Source organism: Stegodyphus dumicola, chromosome X1 (genome assembly GCF_044657685.1).
Source record: "Stegodyphus dumicola isolate Sdum_Otavi_A_Nest chromosome X1, ASM4465768v1".
In the NCBI taxonomy this organism is placed as follows: Eukaryota; Metazoa; Arthropoda; class Arachnida; order Araneae; family Eresidae; genus Stegodyphus; species Stegodyphus dumicola.
In genome coordinates this window covers 90,806,137-90,832,152 of record NC_140780.1, presented here as the reverse complement: position 1 = coordinate 90,832,152, position 26,016 = coordinate 90,806,137, and the positions used below count along the sequence as shown (strand labels likewise).

Genomic DNA, 26,016 nt, shown 5'->3' with positions numbered 1-26,016 from the left:
GTTGCACGGAAAGAAAGGGTCTGTCATCTTGTAGAGTTCCGAGTTTCTTCGAATACTTGAGGCTATTTATTGCCTTTGTTCTAATGGCTAGAGAGGGGGTCCACGTTTTGCTTAAAGACTGGCTAAATTTTAATTTTATTAATGTTTGAGCCAATAGTGAATTAGAAGCATTTCTTTGTGAATGTCAACCGAGCTTTCTTAAGCCATTGCACGGTAGGAGGAGGAGGGAGATTTTTTTGTGATATTTGGACCAGTTTTGATTGATTTTTGAGAGGAGCGTAGCCCGGCGACCCCTTGTGGGTGACAGCGGTTGCAGTTAATATTGTTTATCTCCGTGGCACTGTCAGCGGGAACCGGTCCAAGCTCGTCGCGGGCTCCTTTTGGTTAAATTTCTGCATAATTGGCTGAAGATCCGGGGCTAGGTCCAGCGTCTTAATCATGTCTTTGACGTTTTCCATGTGTAGAAGAGTTGAATCTGAATTGCTCGCGCTGAAGTTCCAGTTTGCTTTGGAAAACATGGAAAGAGAGTGGTCGTCATCATCTTTTATCTTCAGAGGAACTTCAAAATAAAAGGGGAGGAGGTGTTTTTATCAACTATTACATATCGATTGAACATTGTTTCTGACTTCAGAGTGTTCAGACTTGTTTTTAACAGAGATGAAATAGTTGACCAGGAGTGTCTAGAATCGTCATTCAACATTTTTTTTGTCACCTATAATGTATGGATCGAACTTTGTTTCTGACTACACGAGTTTTCAGATTTATTTAAGGACAGCAATGAAATAGCAAACCATGACTGTCTTGAACAACTGCCAGATTTATTGTGGTTTTATCAACTAATAAAGTATCAACGGAATACTGTTTCTATGTGAGAGTATTCAGATTTTGGGTTTTTGAGAGCAATGCTCCAACCATGAGTTAAAATTGTTATTTTCATTTTTGCCTTCTCTTTCAATAAGTAATTTTTAGGATTTTGAAGTGTTAAATTCTACAGCTTTAGTTAACATTTTTATGTAGATTAATATTCGAATATTTTGCTTTTACTCAATTAATTAATTGTTGAGAAAGTTTTATGAGTAATAAATAGTTGAGGAAGTGTTAGCTTCTTTTTAATGTTTAATTGTCATGAGTTAAATTCTTGAGTACATGTTTAAAAGATTAATAACTATGACGTGTTTCACTATGATTTTGTAAGATATGAATAATGTTAACTGTATTTGTTAACATTATTATTGTTATTGTTATTGTTATTGTTAACATTATTTGTTAACATATAATGTTTATTTCTTTGATTAAAATAATGAGTAAATTTTATGATTATGTTTTGTAGGAGTAGTCTGGCTGGGAATATTCAATAAATGTGTTTATTATTTTTATTATTGTATGTTTCTTTGAGTTTTTAATCATGGTCTACTGTAGGTTACCCGTGTGTTCCTTACAGAAACATGGTTTTACTCCCATTCGAACCTGGGTAGTAGAAAATCTGTTTTAAGAGTTGTGACTATAAAATCGGCCTACTTAATTTATTTTGATTTTGATAAGTAGACTTCTTTGGTGTGAGATTTATACTTCCCTGGTGTTTTAAGAGATTTGTGTTGCATTTAAAATGTAATGTGTTTTACGGCTATCTCTAGATTAGTGTTGAAATATATGTGTTTTCAGGTTAGATATCTGAATTAGTTATATTTTAGTAAGAGATAGCATGTTAATGATTTTGTTGTGGAAATGCCTTTTTGCATTTTGGTTGTGATAAATAATCTTTCTTTTTACCAAAACACCAGGGAGAATATTTTCCTTTATTTCTTTGATATAAAGTGTTAAGACTGATTATGTGAGTAAATGTTTAGTTAAGTTTTATTTTTATTTTATTTCGCGGCACCAAAGAGAAAGGGAAGTCAGTTTAAAAGTTAAATGGAAAAAAAATTATTTTAATAATTTTAACATTTTTTCTACGTAACATCAGTCTTATCCAAAAGTATAGTTTTAAAAAGGATCAAAAGGGGAACAATCAAGTATTTTCATTACACATACGCAAAAATCTTAATTTTTAACAAAATTATGAATCATAGAAAATAACAGCATAATTTTGTTCTCAATTAAAAATTTAAATGCTTCTGAATATGATACAGCAAATAATCCATGTCTACTGAGAGAAATTAAATATACTATACTTCTGCAATGACATTTCTTTTCCTCACATATTTTTGCCTTTAGGCATTTTACTGCATTGCATGGAAAATTTCCAAAGTAATTCTTTACTAGAGGATATAATTTATCAAAAAAAAAAAAAAAAAGTAGCATAGCTTTGGCATCAATTCAAAATAATTAAGCAACTGACAATCTCCCTACATTCCCATAAAATATAATTTATCCAAAGACAAAATAATAATTTAACATAGCTTTGGTATCAGTGCAGAATATTTAAGCAATTGACAATACTTGAATGTGCTGCGTTTAAAATTATACACATAATAAAAACTGATAATGCTAAGTATATAAGTACTTCATCCAATAAATGCTTTGTTATAACTAACAACTCTCAAAATTTTGAACATCTGATAATGGTAATTACCATAAAAAAGAAGGTATGAATTTCATAAATAAGTTTAATGCTTTAAGCGCAATATTATCACATCATTTTGAACATCAAAAGGTACTGTATTAAGAACGAGGCTCAGTTTTAAAACAGTATGAAACAAACAGAAATTCCCAAAATAATATTATGTTGATGTAGAATTTCCTTTTGTTTGCTTTTACTAACAGTATACTTTTTAAATCATTAAACAATTTAAAAAAAAATTAAGATTAATTTACTCAAAGAAAGCCACAGCACGAAAAACAACAACAAAACAAAAAATTACTTGACAATAGTTTAGAACATATGTTATTTTATAATTTTGTAGAAAGAAAAAGCAGATTTACAATGAACATTTCACTCACTGCTAATCTGTAACTTTAGAACTTACCTGAAGGTGGCCAGTTCTTAATATACCCAGTACAGTGAACAACAGCATAAGCATTTCCATCAGTAGATGGCCCTAAGCTATTACGCTGCCTCAACCGATGTAAATGACCAGAACACATTGCATCAGGTTGTAAATTGCCAATCTTCATACGACAAATAAAACCTCTTCTAGAACCCATACATAAACGCATTGATGCTTAAAAAGATAAAGAACATTTACAATTGTGTAGTACAACACATAAGCAAAACTAGAACAAAATCTAAAAGCAAAAAACTAAATTTCGTAATAAAATTGAAATAAATGAGTTTAATAAAATGCAATATACAGGGTGTTGGTGAAAAAAGTGATAAAAAAGACATATTTATTGAAATCAATGTGCTTAATACATAGAATTTATATAGATGGAAAGAACGACTCAAGAAGCTTTTTATGGCATCGATATACGAGTGCCATTTGCAGTTCAGGCTATGTCTATATAATATTCTATCTCATTCCACATCTGAAAGAACCACTGGTACAGGTGCAGGATCTATTACCTCTTAACTCAAGCTAACAAACCAAAAGTACTGGCTACAGACAATCCTGTACGCTTTCCTCCACAGAAAGAAATCTAAAGAGAATAAGGTTGCTCCGTGCCAGTCTTTCTGGCAAACGAACTTTTCAATTTCTTCATTTTAATTATGTACATCACAATGCAAAAACATACTGATCTTCAATATATGTGTTGCTCTTTTTCATCACTTCTTTCCAAAACCACCGGTATTCCCCGAACACTTTAACCTTTTTTTGATAGTTTTTAACATACTTTCAGTTTAAAAGATTCAAATGTATTTAAAGTCAAGAACAAATTTATGCAGGCAAAAATGCAATGATCACCAATATCAGCCTGAACTATGACCTACAATTTTACATTAAATATCTTAGCAGGTATAAAAGAAATTAAGTACCTTCAAATATGTTTCATAATTTAAAACCATAACCTCAAGCTGAATGTAATTAATACACAAACCTCAGCCCACTCAAGAAATATTAAGTTTATAAATTGATATGTGCTCATCCCAATGATTCAGTTTTAACTTTTTTTAAATATTCTGCCTTTTAACTGCCATGTTCATGTTTTGGGCATCAATCTTTAAAAATTTTAGTTAGTTTTAAAAGTAATCAATCACACTGTTTGCAAAGTTATATCCAGTTTATCTAGTTCACAACACATTAATTAAAAATTAATACTTTGAATTAAAAAAGCATTAAGAATGAGGAAATCAGCATTTGAGGGATAAAATTGGATAGCAAAGACTACACACTGGCAATGAAATTATGTTTTATGTGCAATTGCAAAACTAACCCATGCACTGAAAGTAACCTGGACAGTCAAATTCACATGTTTAATGTTGTAATGAAAACAAACACCATCCTACTTCTCCCTCCCATTCTTTGGCATCACACTGGAGAGAAATACCATGAACTGATGAATATTATGGAGGGAATAATACATATAGTTATATTAAAACTTTTAAAGATGGCTTGTCAGCTTCATCAGGTGTTGAAAATTCTGAGGGCTACATTCAGTACTAGTTAAATGGCTACAAGCTATTTTATTGCATATTTTTGATCGAAAGCTGTCTGAACTGGAATGAGCTATACTGAAACAAGCAAATCTTCCTATTCTGGTTCAAAAATTGAGACAAAATAAATGCTGATCCCCGAAAATTATACAATGTTTGAAAACTCAGACTTCTGTAATTACATTTATAGCTATAAAAATTACATAAAATAGTTCACATTACTTTTAAGTACACAAAATATGCGTAAAAATTACTTACATTGATGACCTTCCTTTTTAACAGTACCAGCTGAAATATATTGAGAAAAATATATATAAGAAAAATGGGCAAAAAATGTCACTTATTCCTAATATTAAAGTATAGAAAATAACTTTGTGATAATTTAAATGATATGTAAAATATAGTAAATGTCTAGACATTCAGCATTCAACTAACCAGAAAGCTTAAATAACCAAAGTATTTTGAAATTTTATACTCTTTCTAATTTTACAAAAAATTATGCAAATAAGATATTTTAAAAGCATCATAAAGCATAAATAAGGCTATTACTCAGAATTCTGCTATGACATCTAAAATGGAAATACAATTACACAGCTTTCATCAATAGGATATTGCTTACATACACACACATTGTATATATCTTATTTTCCAAGAAATGGTTCTTCGAACTGGAGTCTTTCCTATTAAATCATTTATGACAAACAAAAACTGCCACCAGACAGTATGATATAGCACTACTAATGCATCAGCAAGACATTACAGATAATCGCCAAAACATTCTTCATGGTTTCATGTAAATCTGATGAATAAATCAGTTTAGTTTTGTGAAGAAGGATACAAGTTAATTGCTGTTTATCGATTTTTCTCTCACATTTTCAAAATATTAAGATTTCTGGAACTGCCTTAGACGAAACAGCATGCAGTGAAGTATTAAAAAAATTATGGGATTAAAAAAGTGAGCATTTTAATGGGCACAATACGTATTTATTTGAGAATGAATAAATAATAGCAATGCAAAGCAAAGTTTTACAAGTTATATCCGTAATTTTTATCTCTTGAATGTCTTACTAAATAAAAAGCAGTATGTTCCTTCAAAATTCTGGCAGCATACGTGGCCAAGCTGAGTGCATATCCACCTTTCTTTCATGGTAAATAAAATTTCATAAATGGTTTTAGATCTTCGGCTTTCATATGATAAATGATAATATTGGCTTTCATGTTTGAAATGCCTTTTCCTCTGAAATCTAACATAATTTCAGATAATAAATATATAAATAAGCATTTGTTGATAAATAAAACAACTTTTTATAATTTTTGACCAGGAATTTCTTCATCCATTCGTTTGGCTATTGCAGTTTTTATATGCCCAACTATCAGGAATTTTCATGTCTGGCATTTTCTGAGCTTTCCAGGCAGCTGAGCCTTATTATACTTACTTTTAAGATCAAGTATTCGCCCAGCATTTGGAGATTCTTGAGTTGATAGCTGCTCTCTAACTTTATCGACGTCATCAGGATGAACCAGGTCAAATATGCAAGCATTAAACCAGTCAGCCTATAGAAATTAGTTTAAAATTTTATTTTAATGTTTACAAGAAGGTTACATTTATCTTCATTTAAGAGAAAAATTAAATTTTTTAAACATATGTTCTTTAGATATAAAAATATTGCAAGAAGCAGTATAAATGGATGGATTAGCATTTGTTTTACTTTTTTAAGCATATCTAACACAACTTAAACATCACTTCTCTTTAAATCGAAAATAAGAATAAAATTTTAAAAAAATTACTTGAGACTGATTCAGCACAGGAGATACAGAATCAGATACATAAATAATACGTCCAGTATCACAAGCTATGACGAAAAGAAAGCCATCAGCAGCCTAAAAATAAAACATTATCAAAATATCTTTAGTACTCACAATTTATTGACCAAGAGAAAATATGTGTACATTATTCAATAAACACAACCTACTTATCACACTCAGACCATGAAAACTTTATAACTGATTGGTAGTAAGCTGGAAGCTGAGAAGGTATATAAAAATATTACACAAGGAATTAAAAAGAAGCATATTTTGTTTTGACCTACAGTCAAATCTTGATTCAACAGGTGGATTAACCAGGCCCTGTCTTAATTAGAAGTTAAGTTTGTTTCTTCATATTTTAAAGATGCTTATTTTTCCATTATTCACAATTTGCGCATTTTGCTTTGAGTAATGATACACAACAAATGTATGCTTCAGATTAAACTACTGTAAAACACAAGCAAATTGTAAGTAATTTTTTCTGTTAATAATAAATTGGGTTACACTTTTTCCAGTGTTTTTAACCTCCCCACAAATTAACCATAAACAGCATCCTCTTATTATATCAATTAAAAGGAGTTAAATACACATTCATAATCAAAACATATGCTTCATTACAATATATATCAGGGTTCAAAAAGGGTTTATACATTATGCCTATTCTGCGACCACTGACATGAAGGTCCACCACTATCCTCAACTTCTCTGTAGGACTGTTTGCCCTTTGGGACAGGGAAGGATCTCAGTGTGTCTGAAACTGAATATACTGGTTAATCAGAGTCATATGAGAAAACAACAGTTTCGTGCCATGGCTTTATTTACCACCGAAAACAAATACCCTAGAGACACATGGCTACATATCTACAGATGGATTAATGTTTAATGATGAAGACAGAGCAGGAACCAATGTGTGCTGTAATCTTTTTTCATGCTATGTGTCAATAGGTGCTCATTCCCACCCATTATGGTGGGTAAATCAAGGCTATTTAAATTGAATTAAAGCAAATGGCTATCTGCCCTTCGTCATTCTGTGGAGAGGTTATTTTGTCAGACTCCCTGTCTGCTCTCCAATCTTTTGCAAATAGACAATACATCGATAATATCCGCATACGGGAGTGCAGCAGAAAGCTCTCAATGTGAACCTCTGTTTTTTTTTTTTTTTTCCAGTGGATCCCAGACGACTGTGGGATTCCTGGGAATGAGATTGCCGAGCTTTTTGGCCAAAAAGGGCACAAGGGCCCTCCAGAGACCTTTGAAAAGCCTCTAATTTCACTCAATCAAACTCCTGATAAAAAGAAGATATGCCTCCAGGATAAAGCAAAGAGCACTCCATGACTCAGCTGGTAAGCCATGGGTCTCACTGCTTGAGGATACACAGTTGGATCCCAGATTTTCCTAGAAGTGCAGTTGTGGCACTTTTCCACCTAGCCACAGGCCATGACTTTGCCCGCATACTTGCATTGGCTTGGGCTTTCCAATTCTCCCTTATGTCTTCTGTGCAGACAACATTAAATTTTTAATACTACTTATCTTGCTCGTGCTCTGCACTTGTGTTTCTAAACTGTAAAGTTCAGAAATATTGGAAGGCTAGAGATCTAATGGCATCTTAACCAATCTTCTTGGCATTTGTAATAAATAAATATATATCAAGGTTTTATTGAAGCTCAGCTTTCAAATTATGTATTTTTCTATGAGCTAATGGCACAATTTTGTTGACCAAATGCAATGAACTAATGAAATTATGAGAAAAATTACTTGCTTATTGCAGAGCAATGGAAAAAAGTCAGTGTATAACACAAAGGTCTACCAAAAATGTTAAAAGAAAAATATGAGCACTTTGGGTCCAACGGGCCTACTCTCTTAAAGAAACCTTTCTCAAAGCATGCCCATTTTACCGAAGTTGTTGAGGTCCAGTGTAGTAATGTGCAAGGTCACCCTCTTTGTGTTTCTAAAGCTTTTTCCCGGGGCTTTGAATTGAAGTCTTATTTTTGACCGGATCGGATCTTTTAAAACCAGGGTGTCTATTCGCATTTTTGTTGCATAGTTGACTTGTGACAGTATGAAAGCGGCAAACATATCATGTATTTTATTTTACATGGGAGTAATGTCACAAAAATTATTACAAAATGCATCAACGAACAAAGATTCTATTGACGAAAATGAGGATGGAAGTGGTAATGAATTTTTAGCTTGCAAGATATTGATTCAGAAACTAATTTAGATTCTGAAAACGCAAATAAAAATGACATAAATGACTTTATTGGAAAAGAAAAATATCGCAAATGGGAAAAAAATGTAATGCTTGCTCTGCAATAAAGTACAGAAAAATGAAAATGTGCTGTGCTGAATGTGAAAAATATTTGTGTTTGGAACACAACACTTTATTCAATGTGCTGCTAACACTGGTTGCTGCTTTTTTTGTGTGTGGGGGAGGGATGCATTTTTTCTGTATTAGTGCTAATAAAGAAAATGAAGAATCGACACAGAGTAAAGGTATATTATTTTTTCCCTACACTAACATATAATACATTTTTCTATTTCAATAAAAAATTTTATTTCATAAAAACATTGAGAAATTAAAAATTTTAATATACACACTTTTAAGTTTAATGATAAAATTTATTATTAGTATAAATGTAACATTTTTACCTAAAGATTTATAATTTTTTCTTCAAAAAATATGAACCGCGTGTTTGGACCCTGTACAACACACTCGTGTAATAGAAGAGCACACAAGTTGTCGTGTTAAAGCTTACAGATGGGAATCAAGAGAAAGCCATGACTGCTTTCAGTGCAGCTTGCTAAGCATTTAAGTTATGAAAATATTTGTAAAAGATAGGATTTGAAATTTACAGGCTGACACTTTTAATTCACAGGATCAAATAAAGATTAGATTTCTTTTGGGAACAAAAGTTTAGCAACTGACTTGAAGTTAAACAGAACACTGCAGTTGAGGAAGACATGTGCATGGAAGAATGAAGTTTCATAATAAGAAAATTCATAAAGAAAAATTAAATAAGGTGAAATGAAGAAGAAAACCTGCAGGTAGAAGCTGATAAGCTAAGTAATGTTATAATGGTGATGCTGCACTAAAAAATTACATCCTGAACCATTTGAATATTGGTGGCCAACAAGCTAAATCTTTACTTGAAAAGATTATTGACTAAAAACCTGTAAATAAACACAAATTATTTATGAGATTATTTTTAATAATACTGGCAATAACTGTAGTATATGGTCTGATTACAAGTCTTTTAAAAGTGCACATATTTATCTTTTATTATGTATGCAATAAAAGGTGCTTTAAAACTTCATTTTGCATAAAGCAGATTCTAGATGTCATTTTGTTCTAGCAGTAACCGAAGATATTTAATGTAAAGAATTTTCTTCATCTAAAACGAAGGGATCAAAAGACCAATTAGTGTAAACACAAATAAAAATGTAATTAGGTATACAAAATTAAAAGTAATTAGACATAGATAAAAACTAAATTGCACTAGTGTAAAATGTGAAGCAAAAAAGAAAAGACAAGAATGAAAACTACCAGATCAAAATAAACTGCAAATTTTCCCTAATTTAAGTCTCATCAAAATGGTGAAGGATAATAAATTATAACAAAATCAGCTACTGGAATATAAGTATTAAAGCTGAACATTGAGAAAACACCAGTGAAATAAAAGAAGCAACCAAGAATGAAAGTCTATGTGTCTCATTGGCAGAGCACATTCAGTTGCAACATTTCTAAATTTTCTTTCCTCTGTGCTTCATTTATTACATTTTAAAATTAAGTAAACAAATAAATAACAGCAATTTTATGCGCAAGCTAAAAATGTTTATTTAAATTTCGTTTAATTCACAGTTTTTTTTTACTACAGATAGACACACACTCATGCATATATAAATATGTTAAAAATAAAAATTACATGTTTAAAAATTAAAAGCATTAATAAAAACAATAACATGATTACTAATATTTCACAAGAAGATCAAAAACACCAACTGAATATGCATTACCTCTAAAATCAAATGCTTTAGTTCCTGGTCAGTTAGGAAAGAGGGTTTATATGTGCCATCACTACTGGTATTACCAGTACCTAAAATTATATAAACATAAATGACATTAGAAAGGAAACCCTAACACACTAAAATGATTTTAAACTTCTGAAATTCTTTGATAGTTATCATGAAACTAGGTTTACCACAAAATGTGGCAATAACTATCTTAAATTCTTTGTGCTGTAGATAATACATTGGGAATTCTAAGTAATTTCAAAATTTCCCTCTGACTTTATTTCCCGATTTTGCTTCTATCATGTAACTTATGACTGGACAGGATTACTTAATTACAGCAAAGTACACAAGGGATATTTGCCACAATAATTTGGAATAACAAAACAGTCAGCGCAAGATTTATTTTAGCAAATGACATAACTTAAAACCATGATCAACAATTTAAAAAAAAAAGAATAAAACTTTATATTACCACTACAAGGTAAATGTAACAAAGTCAACTAAATGAGATACAACACTGATGTGTTTAAGATTTATATGCCTGTTACATTGCTGACAAAAAGCAATGGACTCGTAAACAGTTAAAAAAAAAACAGTTTTCAGAGTTTAAACTAAAAATCTCTTAAAATTCTCGAGCTCTTATGCAGACTTGCACAAGGTATATAATTCTTGAAAAATGATAAACTAAACTAATTCTAAAGAGGGAGAAACAGTTGTTAAAAAACTTACTACTCCATATTAGCAAGACTAACTGCTTTCTACAATGTGAAGTTATTATTAAATTTTTACATTTTATTTGTTAATGTTTCCAGTCCCCATCTTCTTACTTTGAAAGGTAATAGGCACAAACTTTTTTATGATGAGCAAAGAGATGAAGAATGGTTTTCTTTATTGTAAGAAAATAATAAAAGACCAAAATGCATTATACACATATCTATATTTTTATATCAAATAAAAGAATGCAGATTTTAACATAAAATCAGAATTTTAATATTTTTGAAGACTTTTGCCATGTAGAACTTTGGGTTCTTATTTCATTCTATATTTAGAGAAGTTTGGGAATAGCAAAGAAACTTCCTTTATTTTCTAGTGCTTTTACAAAATTCATATATGTCTGATATCTTTCCAAATGCTAATTGTTTCATTCTTAATCATAATTTTTAGATTATGCTTTAGTTGTTATTTATATATTAATACTCATTTCATTCACATCAATATACAAAAAATAGCGCTTACCTCGCCATATCTGTTGATTAAAATGAAGTTTATTATATAAACAGCTTTTTCATTCATATTATCATAGAAACTAATACAGTCAAAAGTTGTTAATCCGGACTCGTCGGAACTTCGGCGATTCTGGATTATAGATCATCAGTTTAAATCTGGTAAGATGGCATGCAGAAATTATAAAATTAAAAATATGAAACCGTAATTTATGAAATAAAGAACAATTATGATCTAAGGGGTATCAAAATTTACAAAAAAAAAAAAAAAAAGCCTAATATTTATTTGTTTACTTTATTAAACATTTCTTTCAATGTAAGTTGTTTCGTTTTTTATGTGATAATACATTCTCTTTAATTCTATAAACAGACATAATTTCTTGTTCAGTTACAAAGTTCCGCTGTTCAAGTCCTATAATTGCTGTGTCGAGAATACCGACTAATTTGTCAATCGAAATTTTTTTGTTTTCAATAACCTCTGTCACTTTCTTCGCTATCAGAAGCGAATTATAATGACGAGGAATTTGATTTAAATCATATCAAAGACAGAGTACATCGAGATGAAATACTACATTTAGTAAGGAATTATAAGCTAAATAAAATAAAAACATCTGCCCTGAAAATAAGGATAGTGCTGACAGATAAACTTCCAATTCATTGCGTGCCACGGCATTAAAGATAAACAAAGGATATGTCTTTATCCATTTTTTGCAGCAATTCCACTTTTTGTTTGATGGACATCGGAACATGCTTTCGCTTTGTAGATCCTTTGATAGCTCCAGAATCGGAAATTCTTTTTGACATAATCGAAAGTTCAAGCTTACTTTTATAAAATTGCTCTAACAGTGCAAAAAATAAAGCCGGATCCAATTAGAAGATTAAGGAACAGCGCAATCTGCAACATTAACTGAATTAGATAATTTTAGCTTAGCTTATACCGTCCGTTATACATTAAACGGGCATTCGTAAACGTATTTTGCGCACACGCCTATTCGCAGCCGTAAAGGCAGAAAGTTTGTAGCTTTGAGGTCCGGATGTACAGAGTCGTAGCTAGGGTTTTCAGCGCCCAGGGACAACTGAAGATTTCGCGCCCCCTACTGCTTGCCAAGGATGGAAAACATTTAATTCTAAAATGTCATAACATCAGTTTGTCGCCCCTTGGATTCTGCGCCCAGGGACAAATGCCCCCCTTGCCCCCTCTAGCTATGCCCCTGCGGATGTAGGAAAGATCATTCCGGATTATGGGTGTCCGAATTAACGACTTTTGACTGTATAGTGTTTATGTATTCTTATGAAGGAAACAGTATAGTGCATATCCTCAGAAGTGAAATAATGTAGATTTTCCATAACTGAGCCTTGGTTACAATACCTATTTTATGAAATTGAATTATTAATTCATGCAAATGTGTTGGGCTTTTGCAATATAAATCTGATAGAATTCAAACTGATACCATTAAGAAAGCAGTAAAATGCATTTAGCAAATGCAGAAATATTTAAAGTATGCAGTTCGAATAAATTAACCAAAGTAATTCGTTATTATTAAATCAATTAGCTTTGTAAACAAATTATACAACATTTTTATTTAATACAATCATTTAAAAATACTAAAGCTCTGAAATGTAGGAAAGTTTTTTTTTAAAGTTCAAATATTGCATAAAATTGTAATTTGTTAAAAGAGAAATAATGGTGAAAGCAAATGTACCTTTAATTATAACTAAATAAAAATTGTTTGTGATTTATCTTTCAGGGCCAAGTTTTTGATTGATTGATTTTTTTGTACCAATAACTATTCATCCAGTACTGCAGATTTAGCAATAAATCACTAACTTGAAAAGTAAAATTTGAGTTTAGTTAAAGATTATGTTAATTTTCGAAATGTGTTTGTTCAGAAGTTAACATTAGATTATATAAGAAAAATGTTCAAATACGTAAATATTCTGTATATAACAATACAAACAATTTTTTCATCTAATTTTTTTAATTAAAATGTAATAATTCAGTTCATTTTCCAGAAGAAAAAGCAATTAAAAAAAGATAGAAATGGAGAAGAAAAAATAGTCAAATTATTTTTAAAAAGCCAAATTATTTTTTAAAAAAATGCTGCACACCAAATAGGTAAGCAATTTTAAAAAAAGATAGAAATGGAGAAGGAAAAATAGTATTAAAAGCCAAATTATTAAAAAAGAATGCTGCACACCAAATAGGAGAAAACACTTTTGTTATATATACTTCAATTTAAAAAGAGAGGGAAAAAATAGGCACTAAATCAAGAAATGTAGCTAAATTCTTAATAAGCTATTTTTTTTTAATAATAGCCGAGTACTTTATTTAATAGCCATTATTAGCCTTACGCCATTACAAGGGCAAGATGTAGTGGCCATTTCATAATGGAAGCACCATAGCTGGCCACTGTTGCCTCCTGTGAAGGGACAGATGGACAGTTACAACCATGCCGTCTCTGGGATTCGAGCCCGGACCATAGCTACGGCAGTCACGGTCATTAACTACTATACCAGCTGGGTGGCTAAGGAGCTAATACAACAACTTAAACTTTTAATACAATTTATAAACTTTGGAAATATTTAAGTGTCTTTAAATATTAAGTTCTAAAGTGCGAAAATGAAACCATGTTGCTTCTGAACAGATAATACTCAAAATATATGCAATGTGATATGCTTAGAAAATGACCATAATACCACTTCTAGATCATATATAATATGTTCTACATTTGCAGGTATGCTATATTTTATATAGAAGTATAAATAAATCATAAATACATGACAATTATTTTTTAAAAACTTAATATGATGAGATATAACCTTAGTATGATGAGAAAATATCACGATTATGTTGAATATTTTCAATAATTTAAAAATTTCGAAGTTTCTTGAAATATTTTAACACCTTGAAGATTTCAACTTCTTATCAATTTATAAAACATTGTACTTGTTATCCATTTTACCAGAATTCTCTAAAATACAGATAATGTGACACAGCAGCAGTCATTTTAAAAATAGTGCAGTGTTATGTGATATGTCATTCACATCTTTAGTTACATCGCAGCTGTAATTTTGTGATGTTATATTCATGTCACCTTGTAGAGTCATTAGGATTACTTTGAAGCAGGAATAATGAAAAATGAGTAATGCCCGCGCCGGGACTCTCGAATAAGCGCCGAGTGTGCTGGCCATTACACCATGAAGGCATGCTAAGAAGGCGTGAGAAATACCTTGTATACTCCCCCTTTTAAAGACTGACTGAGGATTGAAGAGACCCAATCGCCAAATACTGGCGGTGGAGAATCATCATCCACCACCTTTTGAACTTTGGGCGCCACTGTAGAGTCATTAGAATTATTTTGAAGCAGGAGTCATGAAAAATGAGCAATGCCCTCGCCGGGACTCGGACCTCTAGAATACGTGCCGAATGTGCTGACCATGAAGGTATGCTAAGAAGGCGTTAGAAATACCTTATAACATTATATCATAGTCACAGTGTGATGTTACATCAATATTGCAGGGTGACTTCATAACACTGTCGTAGTATGATCTTACAAAAACAAAACAGTCTGACTTCACAGCAACATCAAAGTTTTAATTCCACACCATCAGTGAATAACTTTAAATCAATGTCCCAGTGTGACTTTACATCAACATCGCAATGTGACTTCACATAAACGTGGCAGAGTGACGTCACATCAATGCTGTAATGTGACGCTGATGCGGACATAAATAGCTCTACTGGTCTCGGGCTGAACTTAAACCCCGAATATACAGTATAATGTACTACTACAAAGGGGGATGGAAGACCATTAATTTTCCAGTTCACCAATGTAAAAAGTTAAAACAGTTTAAACGTTACTAATGAGAATAGAAAGACTGCTATAAACAGAAACAGGAGTATGAAAGAAATTTTAACGAAGGATGTGTAGGTATGAAAACAAATACAGAAGAGTCCAGTACTTTTTTGCTACGATCCCTTGCCGAAATAATTCTAGATGTCAAGCAGAATGCAACAGAGGTAGAAGGAGCAATTTCCCCCGAATCCGAGGGTTAGCTGAGAACAAAGTAACAAGTGACAATTTTCGTCCCCCATATTTGGTTACATCAATCGAAAACGTCTGCAGGTACTCTTTTCTGCGGGAAGACATTAGCCGTTGGAAAGAAAATTTTACTCGTGGTTGTAAATTCCATGCATTTCCTGGAGAAGCTTCTGACATGTGCGTGGGGACTTTCTTCTAACGCTTCAACCTTCCTCTGCCGGTTTTCTTCCCAAGGAAAAACGCATGCATTCATAAATTAGAATCTACCTCTTATTTAATTTTCGAAATCAAAGAATTTTCTGCTGAAATCGTATTTTACATATAATAAGCGCCTGAGCCCTCTTATTCAGTTCTCTTGCGCTTTCTATCTAGAATTACAGTCTGTCTAAAAAATTAAGAAGTCCCCGAACCGGGGTCGGATGGAATCCGGTTCAATTTAAGCTCTGCCGGCTCAATTTAAGAAAATACGATAGCTGCTTTAAAAATAAATGACGACGTCAAAATTAACGATTCTAGATATAGTACTCTCCCCCCTAAATTCATCTGTTCTCCCAAGTTTGAGATCCTTCTATGTTATGAAACAAACTCAAATTAACCATTTAGACTTAGTATAAATACCGCTGGCGAATTAATTCCGTCATTCCATTCCTTTCCCTAAGTGCTGCTGTCATCCTCGCGTCACTTACCTTCTTTTAAAAAAAACCAATGTACATATTTATCATATTTAATTATGATTGAATAAGTGTCTGTCAAATTAATTGGATATGTGTGAAAATAAGATTGGTGATTTATCGAAATCTAGTTTCGCCGTCTTCGTCTCTTCTTGGCACTCTGCCAGCACGACTGCGCATCAAAATTATTACATGCACATAGAAATTTATAATATTTAATTATGACTGAATAAGTGTGAAAATAAAGATTGGTGATTTATCGAAATCCAATTCGTCATCTTCATCTGTTAGCCTTAACCATAAAGCCAAGACTTCTACCAAAAGCTGTTAAGAGTTCCAGTGTTTTCTACTACGCATTAAAAATATGGCACACACACATATATATATTTCAGTAAATAATTTAATTAATCTTAACAAACTGTCTTATATTTGCGCAAAAGCTGCAAAATCATAAAATAATAATTTATTTACGAATGGATTATTTAGTATATTATCTCCTTTGACAAAGGTAGTAAGTATTCTATTGAAATGAAGTAAATCATAAGCATATTTAAAAGTTGAATCTTGAATAAATTTAAAATGGAATATTTTAAAAAGGTATAATTAAAAGTGAAAATTTAATCAATAAACCAAGTAATTATCGTCATTGACCAGAAATTAATTGACTTTTCATGAAGAACACACCAACTTCCCATCAATTAACAATAATTAATAAATGCAAAGGCGTTTCGTCTTTTTCTCAAGTAAGAATTATTATGACAAAAAAGCTTTTTAGTAAGATGAGTTTAAGCTAAGTAAGTTTAGTTTGAGTGAGATGAGTTGAGGTAAAAGCGCTGTTTAGGATTCAGTAAGAAAGTGGTTGTTCTGTCAACTTTTAAAATCAATCTTAAAATCGTTAAATATTTTTGTAAGAATTTTATATATATATATATATAAATTCTGCAAAGCATCTTTCACACTCTGAATCACTATATATACAATATCATTACAAACGAAGCTGTCTCCTCAAAGCAGACTAGAAGAAAAAGTAATCATGCGGAAGTTTCGGCTTCCCAACAATGCATCGCAATCGACGAAAGTAGGCAAATGTGGCAACCTTGGGATCTTTTGATTGTGGAATAACCACCGGGGTACACGACAGATGAGTCATTTTATCTTTGCAGCTGCACAAATTATTTAGTCTTCAAGAGCAACCATATCAACGATTTACAGTGAGTATATCATCAACGGATGGACCAGCGCTCACCAAGCAAACAGACCGTCCCCCCTACACACATTATCCTCCTGCAATCAGGATCGGTATACACGGTCCTAGGAAAGTATATACCAATCAAACGGCAACAGTGAAAGACAGAACATTAATACTCAACAGAATAACCTCAAGAAACATCAGCGAGCGTACGGTGCAGACCCAGGCTATAATAGCTAATGACCTGGAAGTGAATCTTTAGGACTACACTTTTTTACAGGATACTGACACTTGCCTACCGAGTTTTGCGACAGATAGAGCTAGTTTTCTGCTCCATCGGAATGATAAAAAGATAAGGGTGTGTTGATGACAACATAAGGCATTCCTGCAAAGATTATGTCTTTCAATGTGAATATCAGCAAAGTGGGGCTCTGCGATGTTGCGACGAGCTTTCTATCTGGCTTATTGCTAAACTCATTCAATACAACCAGAAAGTGTTGGTTCATCACACTTTTACGCTCTCATACACTTTGAAACGGCGCGAAAATAACTTGTGATTCTGGGATCATGCAGTGACCTCAGGTCTCGGGGAATTTAAGCATCATATACGGACACCATAGCACCATACATAGATATCTCGTTGAAATAATATTGACGGAAATAACAGATCCATGAATACGGGACAAGTGTTTATGATGACGAGCTGGCGCCAGAGCCAGTGCAACCGGTGCGGCAGAATTTGAGAATGGCAAAATGTTTAGAATTTGCTAAAGCACTGAGCAACAAAAATTTAGGGATGGCAAAATTTTTAGAATTTAGAGCAGGCACTGAGTCTCAGAGTTCAAGACCCGCATAGACAACACCGGAAAGCAAAATGCCTAACGTCGTCATATGTATCATGACTCAGAATTTCTTCAGCAAACTTCTAACTGATGATATCGAAGAGCGCCGTCATGTACATGCTAAAAGACGAAAGCATATCACTAAGGTGCTTCTAATGTCCATTACTATCCAACATGACATACACAAACAGAAAATTAATTAATGGAATGTCGAACAAGAAATGTAAAGTCCAGTTTCACAACATATTCGTACACACAAGTGGAGGGACAGGGTAAATTAGAAGAGAGGGGGAAAAGAGGAAGTGTGCCATGAACTATTTTTTCTTGTTACGGTTGATTCTTTTAAACTTGAAGAAAAAAACGACAAAAATTATTCATTTTGAAACAAACTTATTTGAAATAAAGATCATTTCAAATCTTCACGCAATTAAATAGCTGAAGAGAATAACAAAACTGCTCAAAGCTATTGCAGATATCATTATATAATCTATTTCTCTCATCTTACTCACTCAAAAATGCACATGCATAAAACACATAAAGAAGGTATTCAGGAAGCTAAACTGGAAAAGTAAAAATAATTTGCGAATTATTAAACTATGTTCTCGATGTTAACCAGGAAATTATTTGCAGAATGGTAGGTGAAACAATCAACGCTTCAAGATCTGAGTCTCTAAAAATAAAAGTATTTCCAAGACGAATATCAATATATATCATCCTTCAAACAACTGTATTAACGATCCTTCCAGTTAGCAAACGTACCACACACCTTTTACGATTTCACAACCTAACGAAGATAAAACAAGACATAAAAAAAAGCTTTGCAAGATAAATATTAAATGGCATTTCACATGACGCCAGTTCAATTCCTTATACATTACACGCCATTCTGAATACAATAAACATTAATATATTGTAAAACAAATCGATTGAAGGAAGTGGAGACAAACACTTTGTGTATAGAAAAGATTTAAATTTACCTTCCTAAAATGAAATGCTTAAAATCTTGGCAAGGTAGAAGCAGAAGAAAGAGGGCAGCGAAAGTGGCAACCCTTGATCGCCATGGTAACCACTGCTAGAAGATTGATGAGGCAGTAGGATAAAATCATTACTGATCCTTTGTTCGCTCGCAATAGCAGAGGTTCATTGTATTATTCAGCAAAGTTAGATCTCATATTTTGAGTCGAAAGTTAAATGGAAATCAAAACTTTGCACTTGAATTTTCATTTTAGATTTTCTTTACGAGGGATTCAGTAACATAAAATACTCTGCAGACTGTTAGCCGAAACTCACTACAAAGATAACAGAAATAAGGACAACAATGATTGAGTTTTCTTCGGATGGATTTCGACTGCCGAAAAAGAACTACTGAACTATTTCTAAAAATAAAAAAAATTAAAAAAAAAAAAAAAAATACACCGATATAAATTTTTGCCTGGTTAACTGCGCTAATTCAGAAAGAACGAATTCACACGAAGAGAATATTCACGAGATACCCAATATATATATGTATATATATATTAAAACCTATTACGGAAACATAGTATCGATATCAAAGATCCACTACGACTATAAAAATACTGAAGGAACAGCAGAAAAACAAAGTAATATAAAATGTAGAAGAATTAAGGGCATAAGTTGACGTTTATTTATCGATTTTTTAAAAATTGCTTTATTTAAAAAATGCTGAAAGCCAGAAGATTCAATGCTTTTAAATACCCGTTCATTGGCTAAAGCCAAATAAAGCAGTCATAATAATTTTTTTTTTTTTTTTTTTTTTTTTTTTTTTAAAGCTGAAAGGGAAACATAAGTAAAGGATGAGGGTTCTAAAGGTTTTAATTAAGTATACATTTTGTTGACTAAAATCAAGTACTGTTTAACACAAGAGAGTATGTGCACGGGAATTTCTTTCCCACACACACTGACCCACTGTTTACCTTCTCTCCCTATAACGTTAAGCCTTAAAAATAACTGCATACTCATAACATCTATTAAATATTTCTTTCGATGCTGTAACAAAGTTAAAAATTTTTAAAAATATATATGCACAGCAAGGTTTCCAGACATTTACAAATAAAACTTCCACAAACTGCCATTAAGAAGGCAATTTTAAACTCGTGTGTGGATAAAGACGAGCCCCGGAGGGACGTGCACTAGAGGGAAGTTATTCACGAAGTGCAGATGACACTCGATGTAGCAGAGCATTAAATATTGAGCATTTCCACCATCCGACCCAACAGCGGGTGATGTGCACAAATCACAAACTTGATTCTTCCCCCCATCCAATCACGACCAAAGCTGCTGGGTCCCGAGCCACGTCATTGCCAAAATGAGCACCACATCAATAATTTGGCGCCACAGGACGTACGCAAGGGAAACAAAGAGAATTCACACTCAGTTATTTCTAGGTCGTATTATGTAGCTCGAAGAACGTAGAATATCCATGCTTAGTCTGTGCGTGACGATACTGATCTAAACTTCAAGCGTTAAAGAAATATTACTTTTAATAGTCAAAGGAGAAATTAATTTTTTTAACATTTAAGTAAAGAGGAAAATGACAAAACAAAATCTACTGATAATTTCCCGACGACCCCTTAATAATAGTTTCTCGTTCAAACCCCGGACACACGTGGAATCTCTTGCACCTGGCAAATTGCCGTAAAGTACCAAAATGCTCATGCCCTATATATATATATATATATATATACGTATAGCCCTATTTATGTTTTCCATTTGCAACTCTGGTATAACAATGGCCATAAATTTTTGTTCAAATACATGTGCCTAGATGTCTATCAGTATTTAAATGTATGCATTTCAAGCAAAGTGTTGATACACTTCAAAAGTACAGTAAAACGCCAAATTACAAAAAAGAAAAAAAAACTTAATAATCAGTAAATATGCATCAAAATTCACGGCAAAATTTTAACATGAACTTACCTTAGTTTTTTTTATTAGCGATGAATTCATCCTAAAAATCATGAATGATAAATACTTTCAAATATCATCAAGGAAAGTTAGTTTATATAATTTATAGTGAGCATTGCTATGCTAAGAACTGACAAACAAAATAATTAGATTTCTAGTATGAGTTTTGGAGAAGCTGAGGTAAATATGTCTCAAATTTAAGATTTAGTGTTTTGTAAGCATGTATACATATTTTGTAAGCAAGTATACATCTGTTTCATCTTTCCCTTGCTTTCGGTTTAACACCACAAGTACTTAGCTCTTAATAGCTACTTAATTCTTCCAAATGTAATGGCAAGCGATAACGTTACATTCTCATAAATGCTGTCATTTAAAACACCTCTTCCCATATATCAATTTTTAAGCATTGCATCAAAGATTGCATATTGTCACTAACAGGATAGCGCATTGCATTAATTTTAGCTCTAGGTAGGTATATAAAAGATTTTTCTCAGATAATATTTACAACACCTTAAGCTCCACTTTCAGTTCACTGTAGAACTATGCTTACTACTGTCTGACTGGGTAAAACAGCCACAGAATTGATAGTTTCTTGCCAGCTTCGATTCCAGAAGAGGCTGTCCGAATGGATGTTTCTGAAGATTCCTCATGTATGACGTAAACAATTAGCAAGATTCCCTCGGAAGTTAGCGATGGAAGTCAACACGTTTTTAAGCAGATACCCATTGAACTCTTTGTCCTAACTAATCAACTAGCTAGTCAATCCTTGTGATACTTTCTATGCTTCAGAAAAGTCCAGCAGTAGAACTTTATGAAATAATCACTAGTTTTTTTCTTTATCTCCACAGCTTCTGCATATAATTTGAAATCAAAATTTTATAGCGAGGTCGTACGTTTACTTTCTTTGCAAACAAATTGATTTGGCCATTTTTTGATAGTATAAGATAGTGATTCGAAAAATTTTGTAAAAACTTTTAAAAACAATGTACTTAAATGATGTTTAAACCACAAGGTGTTCATCATTTAATCACCGGATAACAAGATAACACATAATTTTACAAATTAAAAGTAAATAATTTATACCTATATAATCTTCAGTTCAAGGAATTTCATTTATTCTAATATTGGAGGATGGCAACATAGACTTTTTTTTTTTTTTTTTTTTTTTTTTTTTTTAAAGCAATGATGTACATTTTTATGTTGCAGGAAACGAAACCTCGGAAAACACTTTAGAGGCGATTCCAACATGAATTTAATAAAAATCCTCCAATGGAACAATCAACTAAAATTGGTCAAAACAGTTTCAAGAGGCCGCACATGTTTTGCATAAAGAAAACGGGGGTAGATCACGCGTTAGTCATGAAAATGTTTCCACCATTTGAGATGCGTTTGTGTGAAGTACCAATACATCCATTCGCCGCGCCAGCCTGCTAATAGGAATTTTCAGGTTGACTATCCATAAAGTTGCCCATGAATGCTTGAAACTTACTGTGCATAAAGCAGATATGGCAACAAATAGAACCTAACAATCGAGTTGTTCATAAGGAATTTTCCATAGACATTCTTGACTGTACTGGTAATGATGATCAAATCCTTCAGAAAATCATATTCAGTGACGAAGCAACGTTTCGTGTTTGAGGATAGGTTCACTGACATAACTGCAGGATTTGGGTGTCCGAAAACACGCATTTTGCAAAGGAAATTGAGCGAGATAATACTTTACGTTTGATGCTAATTCATAAAGAAGTGACTGGTCCATTCTTTCCTGGGAGTCATAAATTAATTCGGATGATTACTTCGATATACTGAGTTTTTGATACCGCAATTAAAACAAATGCAGCCAAACTTTTTTTCCCCTACAAATTTTAATATTCTATAGATATTTTTGGCTAAGCCTAGCGAAAACAGAATTCTCCCCCAATTGAGTACAAATGCTGATAGTCATATAACAGGCGGTACAGCAACTCAGCTGATGGTAAGTAGCTTCCCAACAGGATGGGGTCCCCTTTCATTGGGTTACACGTGTTCTTTGATGAAACATGCCCGTATCATTGGACTGAAAGAGATGGATTAATTTCATTTTCACTCATCGTTCTCCAGACGTCATACCACTACGCAAGGCCCACTGGTAGTTCGGTTCGAATCCCGTGAACGGGCTGGCTGCATGGGCGTTTTCCTGGTTTTTCCCTCATGTGTAACGTGTATACGATTCAGTTTCCCTTAGAAAACCCTCCGCGAAGATATCCCTCTTCTTAGAATATTCAAGAAAAAACACCATTGCTGAAATGGAAAACTGGATTTATACAGAATGGAAGTTTTGCTGGGAGTCGTATAACAAAAAAAACAAAAAAAGGGGTTAATGAAAAATATAAAGTTAAACAAGAAGATGAATATTATAAATAATATTGATATAAATCAGGTACTGACCAAACATGGGCTTATTTTAATCGGCTTATTTTAATTATTTCCCGGCTTATTTTAATCGGTTTCATCTACAGAATAATGATAAATGTATAATATGTGATAAGTTTTGGAACGCCAGGCACTTCGTCGATGAATGTACGCTTACTCGGAGTGTAAGAGAGAAATAAAGAAATAATTTTAAGGAAGATTTTAATAGGAACTATTCAAATTTGAAAGATTTTGAAGAAATAAATGAAGATTATAAATAGGAACAAAGAACTGAAATTCTGCACTGAGACTCACATTTTGGATTTTATGTGTTTTTTCTTATATTTTTTTTTTTTCTGGTCAGTCTCATTTTTTGATCATACGGCCGGCTAGGAGGATCGGGGCTGTGACCTTATAATGATGATAATGATCCCTAAGGCAGATAGCCCTCGAGGCTTTGCCATAATTAAATAAACGAAACTACTCCGCAAACACTTAATAACATCTGGAAGAAATCGAGAAGACTTTATATTCTCCGATATTTAAGGAGCAATAAATGGTGCTCATGTTGAAGTTTATTAATATAAAATTCTTTGAAGTGCTAAATAAAATACAGTCAATTTCCCCCATTTCTTATTGTGTATTATTTAAAACATATTTTTATACAGTAAATAAATTATGGACACCCTGTATATTAAAGTAATCTAAATCTACACCTTAATAATAAAGCGGCAATATATTAAAGTAAAACCAAATCATAAAAATATTTTAGAAGATGTGAAAAACAGTAGTGGAATGGAAACTTTCAAATCAGACTTTTAAGCTTGTAGAGACATTAGGTTAATTGGAAGACGGAGAGATGAAAAATTACCAATCGCCTTCGCCGGGAATCAAACCGCGGACCTCTGCACGGCCCAGCGTGCAGAACCACTACGCCACGAAGGCACGCGGGAGAAATACCTTATAAGCTTAAAATAGTTTTTTTACCAATGTTACACAAAATCGCCTGCTATGAATTCACATAGGAGAAATTTCACGTATACTATAAAATTTATTGGTCTAATTAAAATAATAATAATACGCAATAATATCAGAAGTGCCTAAAAACCTTTACACGAAGACTTTGACATGACTAAAAGATGACTGATTTTCATACCTTTAAAACTTTCTTTCGAAAAGTTATTGTCAGTTTTACACATTTTTTTTTTTTTTTTTATTCTCTCTATAACGTAAATACAAGTCAATTCCCTTTACAAAGTTAAAGTTCTTCATGAAGGCATTTTCTACGTAGCTGCTGAAGGCCTACCAGAAGTCCAGCGCTAAAGCTGCTAAACAATTACAGTTCAGCCACGGCTCGCATTCCTACGAACGAGCTAGCGTTAGCGTTTTCATGGAGAAGTTACAGCTTACTACCACTGCGTTACTCCCGGACAATTTCTATCAATAGTTACCTCAAAGTGCATCTTTGTTTATTTGATTGTGGCAAAGCACACAAGAGCTCTCTGCCTAACGGAATGGATGACTTCCTAGAGAAATGTTAAGGAAAACTAGGCTCGTATTCAAGTTGCCCATGGGGAAAATTAAGAAAACGCCCATACATCCAGTCCGTTCGCTTGGAATCGAACTCAAGACGAAGTGCCACTGTTCAGCGTCTTTACTGCTCAGCCGCTGGTGAACCTGAATGCAAGTCAATTGAGTGCATCTTCATGATAGTATCTTCGGAAGAGATTTGACGAAGCCGCTTAGTGACATATTTCTGCGTCGCTGCCTTGTCCTGTAAATTTTATTTATCGCAAATAACAATTATAGCAACTCTGGAGTTTAAAAAATACATAATTTGCTTACCTCTTAAAGTTTTCATGTGAGCTACTGCCATGCGCAAGATAGTCAGTTTGTCTGGTTTCCGTGCCAAGGCACTACATGTTGGTACCATATCGGATAATTCGGTTATATAGGCAGTCATTTTATTACGCCGCCGTCTTTCGATTTCACTGTGGTTTTCTCTGAAATACAAAATAAATTTATCAATTACTAGATAATTACAATAATAAAGGCTTTTAAAATAAACTTATGAAAGGAGATAACAAAAATTAATACCGTTATGTATATATAAAACAGAAACGATTTTAACTTATGTACAGAACTTCTGAATAATAAACTGATATCCCGATCAATGTCAGCTCGATGTTATTCAGTTCTTTATTTTATTTCACACATTTATGCCTGTAACTTCCATTTAAAATTATCAGTAATTCAGAAACAGAACATTACTTTGCACATGTATCAGAAGTAGCTTTAAAGAAAAAATATGCAATCAAACGTAATATCTCTTGCTCTAAAACAGGGGTCCCCCGACCTTTTTGTCCCTAACAGCACATTCTAGA

At 32.7% G+C, this 26,016-nt stretch overlaps 1 protein-coding gene across 5 annotated transcripts in view; it reads right to left on the bottom strand.

The window, feature by feature from the left end:
- The window catches only part of tgo (Aryl hydrocarbon receptor nuclear translocator homolog tgo), a 173,363-nt gene that overhangs the window by 38,019 nt on the left and 109,328 nt on the right, over positions 1 to 26,016 (bottom strand). For all 5 annotated transcript variants that reach the window (XM_085807169.1, XM_085807170.1, XM_085807172.1 and 2 more), the window contains 6 exons: positions 25,478 to 25,635; positions 10,352 to 10,431; positions 6,320 to 6,412; positions 5,968 to 6,085; positions 4,790 to 4,819; positions 2,967 to 3,161 (listed from right to left, as the gene is read on the bottom strand). In XM_085807169.1, coding sequence (XP_085663295.1) covers positions 2,967 to 3,161; positions 4,790 to 4,819; positions 5,968 to 6,085; positions 6,320 to 6,412; positions 10,352 to 10,431; positions 25,478 to 25,635 — 674 coding nt within the window. The remainder of the gene's footprint in view (positions 1 to 2,966; positions 3,162 to 4,789; positions 4,820 to 5,967; positions 6,086 to 6,319; positions 6,413 to 10,351; positions 10,432 to 25,477; positions 25,636 to 26,016) is intronic.